This window comes from Hemiscyllium ocellatum, chromosome 3 (genome assembly GCF_020745735.1).
Source record: "Hemiscyllium ocellatum isolate sHemOce1 chromosome 3, sHemOce1.pat.X.cur, whole genome shotgun sequence".
Taxonomy (NCBI): domain Eukaryota; kingdom Metazoa; phylum Chordata; class Chondrichthyes; order Orectolobiformes; family Hemiscylliidae; genus Hemiscyllium; species Hemiscyllium ocellatum.
Genome location: NC_083403.1, coordinates 10,725,938 through 10,748,566, shown reverse-complemented (window position 1 = coordinate 10,748,566; position 22,629 = coordinate 10,725,938). Strand labels below are relative to the sequence as shown.

The 22,629-nt window shown below is 42.7% G+C and overlaps 1 protein-coding gene across 1 annotated transcript; it reads right to left on the bottom strand.

Annotated features, from left to right (window-relative positions):
* Positions 1–16,555: 16,555 nt before the first annotated feature.
* On the bottom strand, positions 16,556–18,091 carry LOC132830487 (cold-inducible RNA-binding protein B-like). The gene has a single exon (XM_060848247.1). The coding sequence runs from the start codon at positions 17,974–17,976 to the stop codon at positions 17,494–17,496; it is 483 nt and encodes a 160-aa protein (XP_060704230.1). The 5' UTR covers positions 17,977–18,091; the 3' UTR covers positions 16,556–17,493.
* Positions 18,092–22,629: the final 4,538 nt, after the last annotated feature.

Genomic DNA, 22,629 nt, shown 5'->3' with positions numbered 1-22,629 from the left:
TTAGCATATTGCAATTACATCAAGGGTGTAAGAATCTCAAGAAAAAGAACCTAACATTTGGTGGTAACGATGGGACTCCAACATAGACAGACCTTCTAGGTGGACTGAATAAGTGATTGTCTGAGTGCTGGTTACATGAGACGGATCAGCCCACGAGGGAAAATTTACCTTGATCTCTCTCCTTAGCCTACCATTCAGTCAACCCCTCGTCCCCTAGGACTTTGTGGTGACGAAATCTCTCAGATAACTTACACACTTGCACGCCAACGAGTTTGCTTTCAGAATCATAAGTTACTGGGATGGTAGGTCCCTGTGGGAATTCGGAAATTAGAGTCCCCCTAAGAAAAAGAGGTCGAAATCCCCCTGGGAAAAGGAGGTTGGAGTCCTCTAGTGGTGAGGTTTGAGGCTCCGAAGCATAGTGCATCAGATAAAAAAATAAGAAATAACTACTGTGTCTGTCTCAAACACCCTGCCTTCCCCGGCTATTAAAAGAGGAAATCCCCCCACGAAGGTCAGGACCCTGAAGTGGGTGTGGAGACTGAGGACACTGGACTAGTTTATTGAGATAAGTTAGGAAGTTGAGACTTTAAAAGTAGGACAAGCATTCCAATACAGGTTTTAAATGCAAATCTTTTATTTGCATAAGTTTCATCAGAACTCTTGATAAGCTTTGTTATTGTAGCTTAAACAATAAACTATTGACATCTGACAATAGGTACGAAATTCACATGGAAAAGGTTGATGATTGTGACAATAATGGGTCAATGAAGACCCAGATTTGTTACTGAAATACTAAGTGATACCTCTTTGCTGGTTTAAGTTTTAGTTGTCTATGTTCACTGTGTATGGTCAAAATTTGAAGATGCTTATAACACCAGTCAAACTTGCAAGGGTTGAAACTGTTGAAGAATGTAAGGGTAAGCCATGCTAAAGACTTCCAGCAATTTTTAAAACACAAGAAGAATGATGACCTGATGCAACAGTACTGTCTTTATTCAGGGAATGAGGCATGAATTGGCAGAATATTTGTAATTACAGGTATAGGGAACTGGTTTGATTTCATAGGGAGTTTGGAGGTGAAACCCAACATCCTTTTATGTAATTGTTTTACCTTATTTGAATTAGGATCTCAATTCATTGTGTTTTGTGGGCTATGTAACAGGGCAGATTTGTTTTTCCATTAGTATTATACCAACATTAGGTCCTTTTTCTCCATTCACAGGCAAAGCATGCCTTTGGACCACCGCCCACCCCTCTACAACCTGATCCAATGGATTCAACCAGCTCCTCAGTCATGAGCATGAAAAGCGAAGAAGATAACAACGGTGAAGAGGGGGTCCATATGCTTTTTGTCAGTGGCCTTCCTATGTGAGCTTTACCTTCTCTTTTGATCATTTAAGGGATATGAAGGCTCACTGATCAATCTAAATCACAACAAACATTTGGCTTTGTTACATTTGACAGCAGAGCAAGAGCAGAAGCAGCAAAGAATGCTGCGTTCACCTATTCTGCAGCTGCTGCACTGCACGCTCAGATGCGCTGGTATCCTTCATCTGAAGCATCTCCGCAATGATGGAAGTCTCGTCAGTTTCGTTAAGTATTCAACTGCCTTTATCCAAGAATTCAGATTTCTCCATGGAGTGCAAGGACAAATTGGATTTTGTTTTCAGGTTGGAGTTTACTGAAGGAGATTTTGGATAACTGGCTCATTTCCACTCAACATTTAGGGGTGGAGTGGTCACTAAGGACTGTGGATTTAAGAACTTTACCAGCGAACACTAATTTTCCTATGTAGAGGATCCTGCAAATCCTACCTACCACACGGATTAGTAATTTTTGTTATAATAGTTGTATTTTGTGTGTCAATATCTTGCTTAAGTACTGGCCATAAGATTCTTATGAATAAGCTGGTAGCAACTTTCTGATCCCCCATCTAGGTACTTATCATGGAATGATAAAAGGAGGGAATGAGATATTAAAGGGGTTAATTTGCTCTGCTGACCTGCAGGAAATTGGATGTCCTGAGGGTGGGGTGGTATGCCTCTGTCTTAGGGTGGGATGTCTCTGCCTTACAAGAAGAATATAAGGAATTTACATTGCTGTCTCTTGCCATCCAGAGCCATTTGCAAGGCCATTTCCTAGTTATTCAGAGTAAAAGGAATTCTATTATCATTCCCTATTCACAGCACAGAATCAGATAAATTAATTGTTGTTTTAAGTGGAGCCTACAGAGAGTCTACACTAGTGAGTAGAGTGGATTCTTTCTTGATTATATGTTTTTGGAGATATGTCTCTTGATTAAACTTAAAATATAAGCCATAATTATTAATTTAACCTGGGGCAGTGTTTGTAGAGGAATATGACAGTGTTAATTTCTGAGTCTGTAGATTGGGAAGGAGCAAAAATGGCCTTTAATAGAGTGGTATATACTTCTTGTCAGATGTGGGAGTTTAAAGAGAGTTTAAGGGTTTCTGCGGATTATATCTGCCATAAATGCTGTTGGCTGAGAATCTTATCAGATCGAATGGATCGATTGGAGACACAATTAGAAGCAATGAGGAATTTGCAACAGCAACAGTATGTGATGGACGGCAGTTATAGGAAGAGGGGAAAGTCTCAGATACAGTCACATAGATGGGTTAACTCCAGGAAAGGTAAGAGAGGTAGGCAGCTAGTGCAGGAGTCTTTTGTGGATATACCCATTTCAAATAGTATGCTGTTTTGGAAAATGTAGTGGGTGATGGATTCTCAGGGGAATGTAGCACGAACAGCCAGGTTTCTGGTATTGAGAAGGGTACGTCGGGTTCCAAGAGATCAATTGTGTTAGGCGATTCTCTAGTCCAAGGTACAGACAGAGGTTTCTGTGGCCAGCAGAGAAAAATCAGAATGGTGTGTTGCTTCCTTGGTGCCAGGATCAAGGATGTCTCAGGGTGCAGAATGTTCTCACGGGAGAGAGGGGCCAGCAAGAAGTCATTGTCCATATTGGAACCAACGACATAGTAAGAGAAAAGGTTGAGATTCTGAAGGGAGATTACAGGGAGTTAGGCAGAAATTTAAAAAGGAGGTCTTCGAGAGTAGTAATATCTGGATTACTTCTGGTGCTACGAGCTAGTGAGGGCAGGAATAGGAGGATAGAGCAGATGAATGCATGGCTGAGGAGATGTGTATGGGAGAAGGATTCACATTTTTGGATCATTGAATCTCTTTTGGGGTAGAACTGACCTGTACAAGAAGGACGGATTGCACCGAAATTGAAAGGGGACTAATATACTGGCAGAGAAATTTGCTTGAGCTGCTCGGGAGGATTTAAATTAGTGGGTGGGACCAGGGAGATAGTGAGGAAATAGATCAATCTGAGACTGGTACAGTTGAGAACAGAAGAGAGTCAAACAGTCAGGGTGGGCAGGGACAAGGTAGGACTAATAAACTGCATTTATTTCAATGCAAGGGGCATGACAGAGAAGGCAGATGAACCAAGGGCATGATTAGGAACAAGGGAATGGGATAACATAGCAATTACAGAAACATGGCTCAGGGATGGGCAGGACTGGCAGCTTAATGTTCCATGATACAAATGCAACAGGAAGGGTAGAAAGGGAGGCAAGAGAGAAGGGGGTGGCATTTTTGATAAGGGATAACATTACAGCTGTGCTGAGGGAGGATATTCCCAAAAATGCATTCAGCGAAGTTATTTGGGTGGAACTGAGAAATAAAAAAGGGATGATAATCTTACTGGGATCCCTCTGATCATGAGACCCCCGAATGATCAGAGTGAAATTGAGAAACAAACTTGTACGGAGATCTCAGCCATCTGTAAGAATAATAGGGTGGTTATGGAAGGGGATTTTAACTTTCCAAATGTAGAATGGGACAGCCATAGTGTTAAGAGTTTAGATGGAGAGGAATTTGTTAAGTTTGTATGAGACAGTTTTCTGATTCAGTATGTGGATGTACCTACTAGAGAAGGTGCAAAACTTGACCTACTCTTGGGAAATAAGGCAGGGCAAGTGACTGAGGTGTCAATGGGGGAGCACTTTGGGGCCAGCAACCATAATTCTATTAGTTTTAAAATAGTGATGGAAAAGGATAGACCAGATCTAAAAGATGAAGTTCTAAATTGGAGATGGACCAATTTTGACGGTATTAGGCAAGAACTTTCGAAAGCTGATTGGGGACAGATGTTCGCAGGTAAAGGGACGGCTGGAAAATGGGAAGCCTTCAGAAATGAGATAACGAGAATCCAGAAAAGGTATATTCCTGTTAGGGTGAAAGGAAAGCCTGGTAGGTCTATACCTTACATAAGCTTCCTTCTTTTTCTTAACCAAACCCCCAATTTCTTTAGTCATCCAGCGTTCCCTATACCTACCAGGCTTTTCTTTCACCCTAACAGGAATATATTTTCTCTGGATTCTCATTACCTCATTTCTGAAGGCTTCCCATTTTCCAGCTGTCCCTTTACCTGCGAACATCTGCCCCCAATCAGCTTTCGAAAGTTCTTGCCTAATACCGTCAAAATTGGTCCTTCTCCAATTTAGAACTTCATCTTTTAGATCTGGTCTATCCTTTTCCATCACTATTTTAAATCTATAGAATTATGGTATAGACAGGATAGATCAAGTAAATCCTTAGAAGAGTAAAAAGAAAGTAGGAGTATACTTAAGAGGGAAATCAGAAGGGCAAAAAGGAAGACGGGAGGTTGGTAACGTCGTGCCACTGTTTAAGAAGGGTAGTAAGGACAAGCCAGGGAACTATAGACCAGTGAGCCCGACCTCGGTGGTGGGCAGGTTGTTGGAGGGAATCCTGAGGGACAGGATGTACATGTATTTGGAAAGGCAAGGACTGATTAGGGATAGTCAACATAGCTTTGTGGGTGGGAAATCATGTCTCACAAACTTGATTGAGTTTTTTGAAGAAGTAACAAAGAGGGTTGATGAGGGCAGAGTGGTAGATGTGATCTGTATGGACTTCAGTAAGACGTTCGACAAGGTTCCCCATGGGAAACTGATTAACAAGGTTAGATCTCCTGGAATACAGGGAGAACTCGCCATTTGGATACAGAACTGGCTCAAAGGTAGAAGACAGAGGATGGTGGAAGAGATTTGTTTTTCAAACTGGAGGCCTGTGGAGTACCACAAGGATCGGTGCTGGGTCCTCTACATTTTGTCATTTACATAAATGATTTGGATGCGAGCATAAGAGGTACAGTTAGTAAGTTTGCAGATGACACTGAAATTGGAGGTGTAGTGGACAGCGCAGAGGATTACCTCAGATTACAACAGGATCTTGACCAGATGGGCCAGTGGGCTGAGAAGTGCCAGATGGAGTTTAATTCAGATAAATGTGAGGTGCTGCATTTTGGGAAAGCAAATCTTAGCTGGACTTATGCACTTAATGGTAAGGTCCTAGGGAGTGTTGCTGAACAAAGAGACCTTGAAGTGCAGGTTCATAGCTCCTTGAAAGTGGAGTCGCAGGTAGATAGGATAGTGAAAAAGGCGTTTGGTATGCTATCCTTTATTGGTCAGAGTATTGAGTACAGGAATTGGGAGGTCATGTTGCGGCTGTACGGGACATTGGTTAAGCCACTGTTGGAATATTGCGTGCAATCTGGTCTTCTTCCTATTGGAAAGATGTTGTGAAATTTGAAAGAGTTCAGAAAAGACTTACAAGGATGTTGCCAGGGTTAGAGGATTTGAGCTATAGGGAGAGCCTGAACAGGCTGGGGCTGTTTTTCCTGGAGCGTTGGAGGCTGAGGGGTGACCTTATAGGGGTTTACAAAATTATGAGGAGCATGGATAGGGTAAATAGGCAAACTCTTTTCCCTGGGGTCGTGGAGTCCAGAACTAGAGGGCATAGATATAGGGTGAGAGGGGAAAGATATAAAAGAGATCTACGGGGCAACTTTTTCACACACAGGGTGGTACGTGTTTGGAATGAGCTGCCAGAGGAAGTGGTGGAGGCTGATACAATTGCAACATTTAAGAGGCATTTGGATGGGTATATGAATAGGAAGGGTTTGGAGGGATATGGGCCAGGTGCTGGGACGAGATTGGGTTGGGATATTTGGTCAGCATGGATGGGTTGGACTGAAGGGTCTGTTTCCGTGCTGTACATCTCAATGACTCTAAATCAATAAGAACATTGCAATCAAAATTCTGACTACTCCATGCAGTTAAAAAACGATTCCCAACAGGTCTGGCCACCTGGGAGTGATTTACATTACATTGTTTCTGGAAATGATGTGGTCACTACATTGTGTCTTGAGTGGCATGTGACTGTGGGGGAATAGCTGTGGGTCATCCTGTGGACGCTACTGACTGTAATGTGAAACTTTTGAACTGCATAAAGGAAGGACTGGTCCTTTTGTTCAAAGAGATCTTTGACATGGCTTACGGAGCTGTGTGAATTATGTTAAGAGTTTCTCAAGAAAGCATAATGAAATTTTGATTGTTCACAGAAGTTGGCATGTTGCAGTTGCATCAAGGGCTTAAGAATCTCAATGAAAAGAACGTAACAACCCAAGACCTTCTTCTTCATTGTCAACCCTCCGGCTGATCTGTGTTATTCACAAGCTTACTTATCATCTCTCTACATTCTCATCTGTATCATTTAAGTATCATGAACAATAAGGGACCCAGCACGGATCCCTATGATATGTCACTGGACAGTGGCTTCCAATCACACAAGCAACCTTCAAACACCACCCTTGTCTCCTACCACACTGCCAATTTTGGATTGAATTTGCCATGTTATCCTGGGTCCCAAGAGCCTTTATCTTCTTTACCAGTTTCCTATGTGAGACCTTGTCAAAAACCTTGATGAAATTCATAAAAACATCAAATGCCCTACCTACATCTGCACATTTTGTCATCTCTTAAAAAATTCAGCCAGATTTTTTGGACATGACAACCATCTGACAAAGCCATGCTGACTAAACATGATCAAACCTTGCCTCTGAATGGAGATTAACTGTCTTCAGAATTTTCACCAATAGCTTCCCTACCACAGATGTGAGACTTAATGGTCTAGAGTACCTTGGTTTACCTCTGCCATCCTTCTTATAAAATGGAAGCACATTACCTGTCCTGCAGTCTGCTGGCACCTCCCTGTGGCCAGAGACGGTTTAAAAATTTGGGTCAGAGTCTCTAGAATTTCTTCCTTCCAGTGTTTTATCTAGTGCCTACTCTCTTGCATTGCTTTGTTTGGGATTTGCACTCGCTTTAGTTGTTTGCAGTGTTTTATCTGGTGTGAGCACTGTCTCACTTATATAGTGTCTGCGCTCTTTGTCTCTTGCAGTGTTTTATCCTGTGTATGCTGTCTTGCAGTGTTTAGCTTGCTGTCTTCTATCTCTTGTGGTTTATTGCCCATTTCTAACTGCCCAGAGGGCACTTAAGAGTCAACCATATTACTGTAGGTCTGGAGTCACAAACCATCATCTCCCAGATCACACATAATCTCATCACCTAAGGGGATCTCCCACCCACAGCTTCCAATCTCATAGTTTGGGCACCCTGCACCGCCCGATTCTACCTCCTACCCAAGATTCACAAGCCTGACTACCTCGGCCGATCCATCGTCTCAGCCTGCTCCTGCCCCACTGAATTCATCTCCATCTACCTCGACACTGTCCTCCTCCCCCGGTCCAGGAACTCCCCACATATGTTCGGGACACCACCCACACTATCCACCTCCTCCAAGACTTCCGTTTCCCCGGACTCCAACGTTTAATCTTCACCATGGACATCCAGAACCTGTACACTCCATCCGCCCTGACCAGGGTCTTCAAGCCCTCTGTTTCTTCCACTCCTGACGTTCCCACCAATACCCTTCCACTGACACTCTTATTCGTTTGGCTGAACTGGCCTTCACTCTCAACAATTTCTCCTTTGAATCCTCCCACTTCCTCCAGACAAAAGGGGTAACCATGGGCCCCAGCTATGCCTGCCTCCTTGTTGGCTACATGGAACAGTCACTCTTCCAGAGATCCCCCCCCCCCCGTCCCCGACCCGACCCAACCCGATCCTTTCCTTTGCTACATTGATGACTGCATCGGAGGTTGAGCGCAGTTCATCAACTTCAACACATTCCACCCAGACCTTAAATTCACCTGGAACATCTCTGAAACCTCCCTCCCCTTCCTGGACCTCACCATCTCTATAAAAGATGACCGACACAACACTGACACTTTTTTACAAGCCCACTGACTTCCACAGCTACCTGGATTACACCTCCTCCCACCCTACCCCCTGCAAAAATGCTATCCTGTATTCCTAATTCCTCCGTCGCATCTGCTCCCAGGAGGACCAGTTCCATCATAGAAAACACCAGATGGCCTCCTTCTTTAAAGACTTACAATTTCCCCTTCCACATGGTTGAAGATGCCCTCCAATGCATCTCATCCATGTCCAGCACCTCCTCCCCCGAACCCCACCCTCCAACCGCAGCAAGGACAGGGCCCCCCAGTCCTTACCTTCCACCTCACCAACCTCCGCATAAACCGCATCATCTGCCGACATTTCCGCCATCTTCAAATGGACCCCACTACCAGGGATATATTTCCCTTCCCACCCCTATCCGCTTTCCGCAAAGACCATTCCCTCCGCAACTATGTGGTTAGGTCCACATCCCCTAACAACCCACCCTCCCATCCTGGCACCTTCCCCTGCCACCGCAGGAATTGCAAAACCTGCAGCCCCCCCCACCCAAACCTCTGTCCAAGGCCCCAAAGGAGCCTTCCACATCCATCAAAGTTTCACCTGCACTTCGACACATTGTATCCGTTGCTCTCATCAGTTTCCTCTACACTGGGAAGACCGGATGCCTTCTCGCAGAACGCTTCAGAGAAATCTCCAGGACACCCGCACCAATCAACCTCACCGCCCCGTGGCCGGACATTTCAATTCCCTCTCCCACTCTGCCAGGTCCTGGGCCTCCTCCATCGCCACTCTCTCACCATCTAATGCCTGAAGGAAGAACGCCTCCTCTTCTGCCTCAGGATTTGTCAACCCCCATGGCATCAATGTAGACTTCACCAGTTTCCTCATTTCCCCTCCCCCATCTTACCCCCAGTTCCAACCTTCCAGCTCAGCATAGTCCCACCTGTCAATCTTCCTTCTCACCTATCCACTCCACCCTCCTTTCCAACCTATCACCTCTACCCCCACCTCCATCCACCAATTACACTCTCAGCTACCTTCTCCCCAGCCCCACCCCCCTCCCCTCCTATTTATCTCTCTATCCCCGAAGCTCCCAGCCTCACCCCTGATGAAGGGCTTTTGCCCGAAACGTCGATTTTCCTGCTCCTCGGAAGCTGCCTGACCTGCTGTGCTTTTGCAGCACTACAGTAATCTTGACTGTTGGCTAGATCAGGTAAGGATGACAGATTCATTCCCTAAAGGGCTTAGTTCTTTATTAGTGAACCAGATGGGTTTTCCTCTGACAATCAGCAATGGTTTCATGATCATCATCAGACTCTTAATGCCAAATTTTGTTTTACTGAATTCAAGTTCCACCATCTGCAGTAGTAGGATTCAAACACAGGTCCTTCAAACATTACCTGGGTCTCTGGATTAATAGATCAACGATAATACCACTAGTCATTGCCTCCCCAATGTTTATTTGATACCTGTACTCTCGTTCTTTATCTGGTGTCTACTCTCTCAAGTTTTATTTGGTGTGCAATGTGTCTCATACTGTGTTTTATCTGTTGATCTCCCTCTTTCTCAGTGTATTTTTTTTTATGTCCCTAGTGACATAAGTAAATTGCAGATTGATATAGGTAGGTTGAATGAGTGGGCAAAAATCTGATAGATTAAGAACGAAGTGCAAAAAATGTGAAGTTCCGAGGTGCATAGAGATTCTAATGCACGAATCACAACATGCTAACGGCGTACTATCCTTTATTATGAGAGGAATTAAATATATAAGTATGGATGTTATGCTTCCATTATACAGGGCATCTTAATACTATGTCCAGTTTTGGCCTCCTTATTTAAGTTAGGTAAGTTCAGAGCAAGCTTACTAGTTTGAGACCAGGAGATGAGAAGATTTTGGCTTCTCTCAGCAGGTTGTGCAACTTTGCAGCTTTGCCTCAGAAGGGGACAGAGGGGTGGGATTAAATATTTTTAAGGCAGTGGTAGCTAAGACTTCTGTGAAGCAATGAACATAGGAATCACATGTTGTGGGAATACAGATAGTTCTTCCACAACATGGTAGATGTGTTCTTATGCAACCCTGCATCTTAGAAAAATTGTGCTTTAGCAACAGTGCTTAAAGTGTTGGCGAGGTAATCACATTACAGCCAACACGTTTTAAAGGTTTGCACTTCAGAAAAATTGTCCTCAATTCGTCAATCACGTTACAGCAAATTGACGTTAATGAAACATGCACTATAGCAGACTAATCTGGAGATGGGAATGTGCAATTCAAATGCAAATAGATCAATCATTATCTTATTGAATAGCAGAGTATGCTCAAAAGATCAAATATGCCCTTCATCAGGAATGAAGCTTGTGGGCCAAGGGGACTGAGCGATAAATGGAAGGGGTGGGGGAGAAGAGAAGATAACTGAGATGCGATATATAGATGAAGGTGGGGGTGATGGTGGTAGGTTGGAGAGGAGGGTGAAGCAGATAGGCAGGAAGGAGGATGGACAGGTCAAGAGCGCGATGCTGAGTTGGAAAGCTGGATCTGGGATAAGGTGGGGAGGAAGGGAAATATGAAAACTGGTGAAATTCACATTGGAGGATCCCAGAGCAGAAGATGAGGTGCTGTTTCTCCAGGTGGCACGTGGTAAGGGTTTGATGATAGAGGAGGCCAAGGACCAGCATTTATTGCCCTTAAGGCAGTTAAGAGTCAACCACATTTCAGTGGGTCTGAAGTTACGTGGAAGTCAAACCAGGTGAAGTCAGCAGATTTTCCTCATTAAAAGGACATCAACAAACCAGATTGTTGTTTTCTTTTTTAAAAAAAATCAAGAGTGGTTACATAGTCACCATCAGACTAGCTTTTTATTCCAAATTTTTGTCAAACTCATATTTTGCCATTTACCATTGTGGGGATTTGAACCCAAGTAACTAGAATATTAGCCCCGGGGGGTGGGTCTATATTACTAATCTGTGGACATGAATACTGCATCACTGCCTCCTGACACTGCTCAGTGATTAATGGTGCTCCTGTACATAGTTGAGATCTGTACCACCTAGGCTTAGGTATGAGAAAAGACAACACTTTGTGATCTTACTGCATCTTTGCTGTCTCAGATGTAGCCTGAGCATCGCTTTCAAGGTTAAAGTCTTCAACTCAAGGGTCTTGGAGAATGCTAATTCCATCACTATACTCTCACTGCTAAGCCAACAACAGGTGGATTATGGTCCAAGAGCCAAATACCATCTGTACCGTGAACTGGCTACTGGGTCATAAATGATCACTTCACAAGGAGGCACCAGGATTAACCCAATCTTTTCAACAAAGCAAAAATTATACAAGCCACCTTAAATCGGAGTCCTCTTATTATTGACCCTTCAGTCATCAAAACCAGTTTCTCCTTATAGGATAATTTTAAGAGAATTGCCAATGAGAACATTATCATTAAGTGCAACTGGATAGCACCATCAATGATGTTTTCCATTACTTTACTGATAATTCTGAATAGATTGGTGTAGTGGTAATTGGCTGGTTTGGATTTGACCTTACTTTATGCACTGAATATACTTGAGCAATTTTCCACATTGCTGGGTTGATGTCAGTATTGTAACTATACTGAACAGTGTGTCCAGGAGGATATAGTGACTTAGTCATATAGCACAAAAACAGACCCTTTGGTCCAACCAGTCCAATTCACCATAATCCCAAACTAAACTGGTTCCACCTGCCTGCACTTAGCCCAAACCTTTTTTATTCATGTACATATCCAAATGTCTTTTAACTGTACCCATATCTTGGAAAGGCAAATCAGGACAGGACTTATACACTTACTGGCAAGGTCCTGGAAGAGTGTTGCTGAACAAATACACCTTGGGGTGCAGGTTCACAGTTCCTCGAAAGTGGAGTCTCAGGTAGATAGGATAGTGATGAAGGCATTTAGTATGCTTTCCTTGATTGTCAGAGCATTGAGTATAGGAGTTGGGAGATCATGTTGCCCTGTATAGGGCATTAATGAGGCCACTTTTGGAATATTGTGTGCAATTCTGGTATTTCCACTATAGGAAGATGTTGGGAATCTTGAAAGGGTTCAGAAAAGATCTACAAGGATGTTGCTAGGGGTTGGAGGATTTGAGCTATAGGGAGAGGCTGAATAGGCTGAGGCTATTTTCCCTGGAGCGTTGGAGGCTGAGGGGTAACCCTTAAGAGGCTTACAAAATCATGAGGGGCATGGATAGGATAAGGTCTTTTCTCTGGGTTGGGAGAGTCCAGAACAAGAGGGCACAGGTTTAGGGAGAGAGGGTGAAGATTTAAAAGGGACTTAAGGTGCAACTTTTTCACGCAAAAGGTAGTGCATATATTGAATGAGCTGCCATAGGTGGAGGCTGGTAAAATTACAAGATTTAAAAGGCATGAAGGATGTGGGCCAAAATGCTGGCAAGTGGGACTAGATTAATTTAGGATATCTAGTCAGCATGGCCGAGTTGGAACGAAGGCTCTGTTTCTGTGCCATACATCTCTATTACTGCAATGGTTCAAGATGCAATGTATACTCAGTGCAGCATTGTTAGGGTTTAAATGCTGGTCAAAAGATTTGTACCATGCCATTGATGTTTGCAAATTGAACACTGCCACTAGCCTCTGCACTGTTAAGATATCAGTGACCCTCCAAAAAAGGGAATGCTTGCCAAAAGTAATCCATTAACTTGTGAAACATGCAACGGTGTTATAGGAGTCAGAGACCATTACATGTAAGTATAAACACTGAATGTGATGAAAGATTGAATGGCTCTGGATCTGGGATGGAAAAGGGGTTGAAAGACTGCAGGCTCTGCCTTTATAATGTACTATGTTGTTTACTCAATCAGCATGGCACCTTCACCATACTGCACATGTTGAAGCTAAAGCTGAATGCAAAATGGCAACATGAAGGAGCAGGTGCAGTCCTCACCTTCAGTTAAAAATCACAACACCAGGTTATAGTCCAACAAGTTTATTTGGAAGCACTAGATTTCACAGTGCTGCTCCTTCATCAGGTGGTTGTGGAGTATAAGATCACAGGACACAAAATTCATAGCAAAAGTTTACAGTGTGATGTTACTGAAATTATATATTGAAAAAGACCTGGATTGCTTGTTAAGTCTCATCTTTTAATTTCAGTTCTTTCATATGTAAATCCCAGAACTTCCTTAAAGTTACACTCTCAAGTGAACTTTAACAGTAGGTGCCATGTTGGCCCAGATAATGCATTGAAGGTGTGAGGCTATCTGTGGCCCACTGTTCAGACTGATTCTAATCTAAAAAAAGGGGATTTACAGAATCTTACCTGGATTCATGTAGTTTTTGAGCAAAATAAAGAGTAATTCTGCAAACACAAATTCACCCCACAAACTTATATGTGGATGTACATGTGCAAGGTGATAGGAGTATCAGAGTGTGTGTATATATGTATGTGTGAGGGTAATGGGGTATAATTCCGTGACAGGGATGGTACATTGGTGATACCGAGCAGAGGCTACAGCAACAGATGAATGGACACCGCACAACAGACAGGAGTGTTCCCTCCCAATCGGTGAGCAGTTCAGTGGTCCAGGACATTCGACCTTGGACCCATGGGGATGGCCACAACTTGGACCTTGGCTTCATGTCACACTACAGGTGACCCCACTGCACTACGCACACACATTTCTGCAGATGCTGGCCCTCTCATACATATACTCCGACGCACCCTCTTTCAGACTTCTACCCCTTTTCACACACACTCATACTGACCCCCCACCCCACACACATGCACTTAAGTTTGTGGTGTTTATTTGTAGTTGCAGAATTACATTTTATTTTGCTCAAAAACTATATGAATCCAGGTAAGATTCTGTAAATCCTTTTTAGATTAGAATCAGTCTGAACATTAGGGTACAGACAGCCTCACACAGGGCATCTCACATGTTCAATGCATTATCTGGGCCAGCATAGGACCTATTGTTAAAGTTCACTTGAGAATGCCACTTTAAGGAAGTCCTAGAATTTACATATGAAAGAATTGAAGCCAACATGCCCATTCTAAAGGATAATAGACTTAACAATCCAGGTCTTTTTCAATATATAATTTCAGTTACATCACACTAAATCTTTGCTATAAATTCTGTGTCCTACGATCTTATACTCCACAACCATCCAATGAAGGAGCTGTGCTTTGAAAGCTAGTGCTTCCAAATAAACCTGTTGGAACTATAACCTGGTGTTATGTGATTTTAAAATCCTTAACAGCAGTGAGTTCCAGATTCCCACAATCCTCCAGGTGAAAACATTTTCCCTCATATTTCCTCTAAACCTGTGCCCTTACATTAAATCAATGCCCCCTCCACCCCGGTCAGGATTATCCTCTTTTTAATGAATTGTTCTGTCCCATAGCTTACCTGATAATGCTGCTTGTACCCGATTTTTGATGTTCTTCTGTTCCTCATAGCTTCATCCTTGATGTTAACTTGTGTCTGCCCGGAACTGGACTGCAGCCCTGGTGCCAGACCTTCTGACTTTTATTTAAGTTGCAACAGAATACATGATGTAATGCTACAGCTATTTCTGCTCCAAGTCTTCACATTTCCTCCCAAATCCGGATGGAGTACTGTACCCTGTAATGTACCAGTGTTTTATACAGGCTTATCCTAATTTTATTTTGTATTCTGCATTCCCATTAATACAACCTAGGATTCTGTATACTTTTGAGATGAAGATAAACCATCTTCATCCACTGTAGTCTATTAGATGTAGGTGTACATGACCAGCACAATTTCCAGGATTCTAAGCCAGCGACAGTGAAATAATTCCAAGACAGGATGATGTATGCAGCTGGTGTTGTTTCCATGTATCTGCTACCCTGTCCTAGGTAAAGGTTGTGGGTATGGAAAGCACTATTGCAGAAGCCTGGGTAGTTTGCTGCAGTGCATCTTGTGGATGAAATGATCTGCCAGAGGAAGTGGTGGAGGCTGGTATACATATAATATTTAAAAGGCATTTGGTGGGAATATGAATAGAAAAGGGTTTGGATTTCCATACCCACAGTCTTTACCACATAGAAGGACAGGGTAGCAAATCCATGGCAACAGCACCAGCTGCATTTACCATCCTGACTTGGAATTATATTGTTCCATCACTGGCTTGTAGATGGTAGACACTGGCGTCACTGGTCGATCGAGTGAATATTTAAGGTGTGGGTGTAAACTGACCTCCAATCAAATACGCTGCTTTGTGCTGGAGTGTGTATAGCTCGAGTATAGGTGGAAGATGCACCCATCAACAAACATGGAAAGCTACCTTTCACACTCCTGTCTCATTTCTTAGCTATAGGTATAACTTATCTTGAGTTACTGTCAGATCTGTCTTACAGTTCAGATGTTAAAACTGACACTCCATTTGCCTCCTTAGCTGGAAGTAAAAGAGCCCATTTATGATTTTATAGGGAGTTAATCCTGGTGACCTAGCAAAGCAAAGTCATAGGAAAAAAAATCCTCTGGTCCATATCTCATCATTGTCAGTTAAAATGTGCAGATTGTTCTGCTGTAACATGTGTTTCGTTAATGTGAATTTGCTATAAAGTGATTGACAAATTGGCACATTGTTTCTAAAGCACGAACATTTAAAATGTGTATTGGGTGTAATGCGATTATATCACCAACACTAAGCACTGTTTCTAAAGCATGATTTTTCCACACATAGGGTGGCACAAGAGCATGCTCAGTGTTGTGGAAGAAGTACCTGTATTTGGAAATTGATGGTTTTATGATACAAAGGTGTAATAGATATGGAGTTAGACCAAAGACTAGTTATAATCTCAACAAATGCCAAAACAAGCTCCAAGGACTAAATAGCACACTCCTGTTTAAGTTCCATTCCCATATTCCTTTGAACCAACAAAATGAATCAACATTATAAGCAACAATCCAATTTGATTTCCACATTGAAAAAAACTATTAAGAATGTGCATTTCTGTTTACTACCAAATTTACTTCCTATCTCTTCTTGCTGCTAAGTGTACAACAAGATGGGGTTTTATTACTAGCTATAAATGCTTTCATGGCAATGTCTGAGCCGAGGTAACCATTCCAGGAAAAGAGCTTTCAGACACACTATCCAGATACACATTAACCACAATCATTTATGACATATCTTGGCAAAAGGAGACAATATCTTTCAGTAATCTAGGAGAAAAAGAGTTTAATAAGATAGTCTCAAACTAAATGCCCAATGCTTTAGAATTATAGAACTTCACAGTGCATAGGGAATTTCCTCAAAAGCAACACCGTCAAATATACTTACATGATTAAAATCAGATTATGAAAAGAAGCAAGTTTGGGATTAATTATCAGAATTCATCTCCTTGGAAAGAATTTGAGTGATGTATACAAAGACAAGCCACTGGGTTTCTGAAGCTGTATTTTATCCACTGATAAAGATTTGTCTCCCAAACAATATGGTTCTCCAAAGTTTGTGCCAGCTGATGGAAGTACAAACGGCACTTGACTTTTAAACTACAGTTCTCAACAAATTTTGAAACAAAACACCACGATCAGATTGTTCAAGAGTCTCTTGAAACAAGCTAGCAGAAATTGCTGTCGTGCGATGGATCTCTCACTACAATAAAGTGAGAAAGCAAATGGATCAAACCACACGAACTTACTTGTGGCAGCATTCAAAAAGTTTTTCTCCCCAAAATAGCAGTTTCTAGGAGTTGATCACTTCTCCAAGTAAAGACATTTAAATATTAAAAAAAAAATGATTTTTAAAAAAAAAGTTCAATCTTCATAACGAGTCATTGGAGCCAAGTTGAAGCATTCAATGAACATCGTACGATCACTGTTCCAGCGATCAGTCAATTTAAAAATAACAACCGGAGATTCCAGAGATAAAATGGCGTTTGGGGATCGGCCACATGGGGGACACAGGGAAAAGTGCTTTTTGCGCGCTCTTTCTTTCTTTGCACCATATGGAATTGTGGAAAAAATCTCACCAGAAAGCAAAACGATTTCAACAAATTCCAAAGGGAGCTGATGAAAAGAGATTCAATGGTGATATAAACCGGCAATGAACGTTCAAACGACCAAAGGTCCTAATTTTAAAAGAAATATAGAAAACGACATGGTATTATGTTCGAAAAGCCATCATGAGGCAGTACTCCAGACTAAACAACAGGTAACAAGATTAATCATGACAACAGTGAAAATGGTTTTCTAGCATTTTAACATAACAGGCAAATCATAATCATCAGATGCTGCTTTCTGTGGTTCCAAGCGCCATTTTAAAGAACAAGGTGGAAAGTCGATCCTGAATCTGGAAGAAATGCTTCTCTAGATGTGATCAATCATAGTCCCTGTAAGGGCGGCTTCCATAACTACCACCGCCGCCGCCGCCGTAGTAGTATGCTCCTTGGTTCCTGTATCCAGCCGAGTAGTTGTCCCGCTCTCCTGGATCGTAGCGGCCTCCGCCGCTGTAGCCGGCGCTCCTGTCAGCATCCCAGTAACCGCCGCCGCCTCTCCTCCGGTTACTGTAACCGCCTCGGCCTCCGCCGTAACCACGGCCTCCTCCCGACTTCTTCTCGGCGTGACCCACTCGGATCTGCCGCCCGTCGATGGATTTTCCGTTCATGGCCTGCAGCGCGTCCCTGGCGTCGTCCGGGTTCTCGAAAGTGATGAAGCCGAAGCCGCGGGAAGCCATGGTGTCTCTGTCCTTAATCACTTTCACCTCAGCGATCTGGCCGTACTTGGAGAAAACCTCTTCCAGGGATTGCTCGTCTGTGTCGAAGTTCAGGCCGCCGACGAACAACTTTCCGTCGTCGGACATGGTGAGGGGATTATTGCGCACTCGAAGCTGAAAGTGCAGGAGCGGAGAATGGCGCCGATCAGTCAGTCCGCACAAACAGACAAAGAGGAAGCAGAGAGCGGAAATAGCCTCATTTCAATGGCCGCAAGAGAAGATGGCCGTCTCTCCCACCCCTTTCAACTCGGGGGCTCGGCTCGTTCTCAAACAGCAGCTGCAGGAGGATAAATTAAAACCACTGACCAATGTAGGGAAATGAGCCTAATTTGAGATCCCAGCAAATTAAGAACAGGATTAAGTGAACAGGAAATCATATCAAGCAAACTAGTTTGTGCTTCTTTTTACGCTCTGTCCCACATGGCTTCAATCAATATCACCCACAGCAAAAATTTACGTGTACAACACTTTAATCACATTTCCTTATAAGGCGCTTCGCAGGAGCAATCGTCAAACAGTATGACGAGATACAGTGCTTTTAAAGATAAGACAGATTTTGTTTGAACAATGAAGGGTTATGCTAAGAGAACGGGTAAGTGGAGCTGAGACCACGAAAAAAAAATCAACTATGATCTTATTGAATGGTGGAGCAGGCGTGAAGGGCCAGGCGGCTGACTCTTGCTCCTAGTTCTTATATATGGACATTGTACTCCCTCCAAGGCTAATATACATCTTTTCCAAGGCAAAACAAGGACTGCAGATGCTGGAAACCACAGTTCTAGATTAGAGTGGTGCTGGAAAAGCACAGCAGGACAAGCAGCATCCGAGGAGTAGGAAAATCAATGTTTCGGGCAAAAGTCCTTCACCACACCTAAGAGGTGGTGACCAGACTAACCAGAGGTTTGTACAGCTGGAGCATAACCTCTGTGTCCTTACACTCCAAACCTCTAGATATAACCATTCCCTCCGTGACTACCTGGTCAGGTCCACGCCCCTCTACAACCCACCCTCCCATCCTGGCACCTTCCCCTGCCACCGCAGGAATTGCAAAACCTGCGCCCACACTTCCTCCCTCACCTCCATCCAAGGCCCTAAAGGAGCCTTCCACATCCATCACTACCAGACGCCTGGAGGAAGAACGCCTCATCTTCCGCCTCGGAACACTTCAACCCCAGGAGTTCAATAGTTTCCTCATTTCCCCTTCCCCTAGTTCCAAACTTCCAGCTCAGCACTGGCCCCATGACTTGTCCTACCTGCCTATCTTCTTTTCCACCTATCCACTCCACCCTCCTCCCTGACCTATCACCTTCATCCCCTCCCCCACTCACATATTGTACTCTATGCTACTTTCTCCCCACCCCCACCCTCCTCTAGCTTATCTCTCCACCCTTCAGGCTCTCTGCCTTTATTCCTGATGAAGGGCTTTTGCCCAAAATGTCGATTTTACTGCTCCTCGGATGCTGCCTGGACTGCTGTGCTCTTCCAGCACCACTAATCCAGAATCTGGTTTCCAGCATCCGCAGTCATTGTTTTTGCCCTCTAGATATAAAGGCAAGCATTCCATTAGCCGCCTTGTTTATTTTCTGTACCTGTTCATGACATTTTAAAGATCTACGCAGTTGAACCTCCAAATCTCTTTGAACATCCACTGTATTTAACTTAATATCATATAGAAAGCACCATAAATCATTCTTTTTCAGTCCTATCATTCTCCCCAAGTTCTACTTTAACACAAGTAAACTCGATAAATACAATCAGAGCTAGAACATTTTAATCTACAGTACTCATTAACAATGTCCTATTATGTTGAATGATTTGATTACAACATAATCTCAAATAATGGATTAACCATGCTATGGATCTGTTGCTATGAATTTGGTTCCCAGAACTCAAAGTCAAAAACTTTCCTGACAGAACTTCTTGTCTAAGGTAGAATTAATATGGAAATTCAGAATCAGCTTTCAGATGAAAAATAGCCACCGTCACAGATTCTCCACGTATGCATCAGTCAAAAGGCAAATTCAGAACATAGAAACAGTAACTAGGAGAAAGAGAGGACTGCAGATGCTGGAGAGTCAGAATCTAAAAGATTGATGCTGGAAAAGCACAGCTGGTCAAGCAGCATCCGAGGAGTGGGAGAGTTGACGTTTGGGCATAAATCCCTTCATCATTCCTCCTGCGCAAATGCTGCCCGACCTGCTGTGCTTTTTCCAGTGCCACACCTTTTGACAGAGAAACAACAGTCAAATGTGACTTGCCTTTACTAAGCATCATTAGAGTTAGAGTCAAACAGCACAGAAACTGATCCTTCCGTCCAACTAGTCCACACCGACCATGTTCCCAAACTAAACTAGTTCCAACCTTTCCCATTTACGTACTTATCCAAACATCTTTTAAACATTGTGACTGTACCTACATCTATCACTTCCTCTGGCAGTTTGTTCCACACACTAACCACTTTCTGTGTGAACAAGTTGCCCTTCATATCATTTTAAAATTTTTCTCCTCTCACCTTAAAAGATATGCCCCCTAGTTTTGGACTCCACCACCTTAAAGAAAAGATCTTTGCTAGTCATCTTATCTATGCCCCTCATGATTTTATAAACCTCTAAATGATCTCCCCTCAGCCTTTCAAGCTCCAGTGAAAAAAGTCCCAGCCTATTTTTATAACTCAAACCTTTCATTCCCGGCAAAATTCTGGTAAATCTTTCTGAACCTTCACCAGTTTAATAATATCCTTCCTATAACAGGGCGACAAGAACTGCCACGTGGACTCCAGAAGAGGCCTCACCAATGTCCTGTACAATCTCAACATGATGTCCTATTTTTATTTTCAAATTACTTTTTCAATCTCAATCATATTCTCCAGCACAATAACCTTCCAAGATCTCTGTGCTCTTCCATTTCTGACCTGATGTCCATAGATGACTGTCTCTTTCTCCCTATGACATGCAGCTTCACCTCAGATTCCATTCACTATCTACATTTTCAGAGCGTTTGTATGACATCCACTAATAATGAATTTTAAAACTTTCTCTAAACATTGGGAAGACTAAGCATCCCTGATTTGAATTTCTCCACTATGGGTGGCTGTGACTACACTAAGCTCTGAAATTCTGCTTTCTAAACATCTGTGCCTCACTGTCCTATAAGACGTTCAAAACTTAACAATTAAATGTGTGATCAAGCAAGTTTTAAGCAGTGTCTTAAAGGAGGCAAGAGACATAAAGGCTGAAAACATTTAGGGAGTCAACACATTTACATGAAAGGGAAATGGTGTTATATTAGTTATTTATTAACTCTTTCTTAAGAGCCTTTTAAAAACCACACCCAGTAGGCTAGATATGTGAAAGCCAAAGTTTATAATGTATTTGGATTTTCTGAAGAAATTTGATAAGATGCCACACACGAGGTTGTTCCTCACGTAGAGAGCTCAAGGGATTTGCAGTAATATATGAACATAGATTGAGGATTGTTTAACAGACAGAAAGTAGCATAGCAATGAACAGGTTATTTTCAGGTCAGCAGAGTGTATCTTGGTTAATGTCATAAAGATCAGTAGCTAGGTTATGGAGGTGCTGGTCATGTACTGGGGTGGACCAAGTTAAAAGTCACATAACACCAGGTTGTAGTCCAACAGGTGTATTTGGAAGTACAAACTTTTGGAGTGCTGCTCCTTTGTCAAGTAGCTTATCACTAGCTACCTGATAAAGGAGCAACGCTCCAAAAGCTTGTACTTCCAGATAAACCTGTTGAACTATAACCTGGTGTTGTGTGATTTTTTAACTATAAAGATCAGTGTTTTAGTTTATTTATTCACAGGACAGTGCTAGACATGCTGACATTTATTGTCCATTCTCAATTGCCTTTGAGAAGTTAGATTTAATGATAATCTAGTAAAAAAATGAGTCAAAATGTAAATGGCATGTTGGCCTTTTAACGGACGCGAAAATACAAGGGGAGTGACAATATCTTCATTGTGCAGAGTCTTGAGTGGAGTTAGGCATTCAAATTTGGACTCTAATTCATCTGAATGATAGAGGATTTAAAAGATTATTTATAAAAACAAGTCATTTATGCAACAATTCCCTCAAGTTTAGAAGCTTGAGGGGTAATTGAATCAAGAAATGATAAATGTTTTTCATGAACACAGATAAACTATTTCCTCTGAAAAGGGAGTGTTGAATAAGGGAAAATAATATTAATGGCTAGATTATTTTGGAGTGAAATAAAGAAGGACTTTCATGGTGAAATCTGGAATTATCTCCTCAAATATTTTAATTCAGTTTAAAGTTGCAAGACTAGAGGTAAACAAATTTCAAGAATCAAGCAATAATACAATCGTGTCTGGAATATTTTTGTTGCTGTGTCACAAGTCTGGAGTTAACATTATTGCCCTAATGATTGTTAATGGTAAACCTCTGGAGGTTTTCTGTGCATGACTGCGTTGGTCAGCTACTGGTGTCCAAGCAGAAAGAAAAATGGAGATGGAAGGAAGGGAGCGCCAGGCTGGAGGAAACAACGAGATGTAAGGGGGATCCCAGCTGGAGGAGGCGAGGAGACGGAAGGAAGGGGATCCAGGCTGGAGGAGGAGTGGAGATGAAAGAAAGGGGATCCAGGCTGGAGGAGGAGTGGAGATGAAAGAAAGGGGATGCAGGCTGGAGGAGGAGTGGAGATGAAAGAAAGGGGATCCAGGCTGGAGGAGGAGTGGAGATGAAAGAAAGGGGATCCAGGCTGGAG

Excerpts from the sequence above, each read along its gene's own strand:
- LOC132830487 (XM_060848247.1), bottom strand. The coding sequence starts at position 17,976 with ATGTCCGACGACGGAAAGTTGTTCGTCGGCGGCCTGAACTTCGACACA.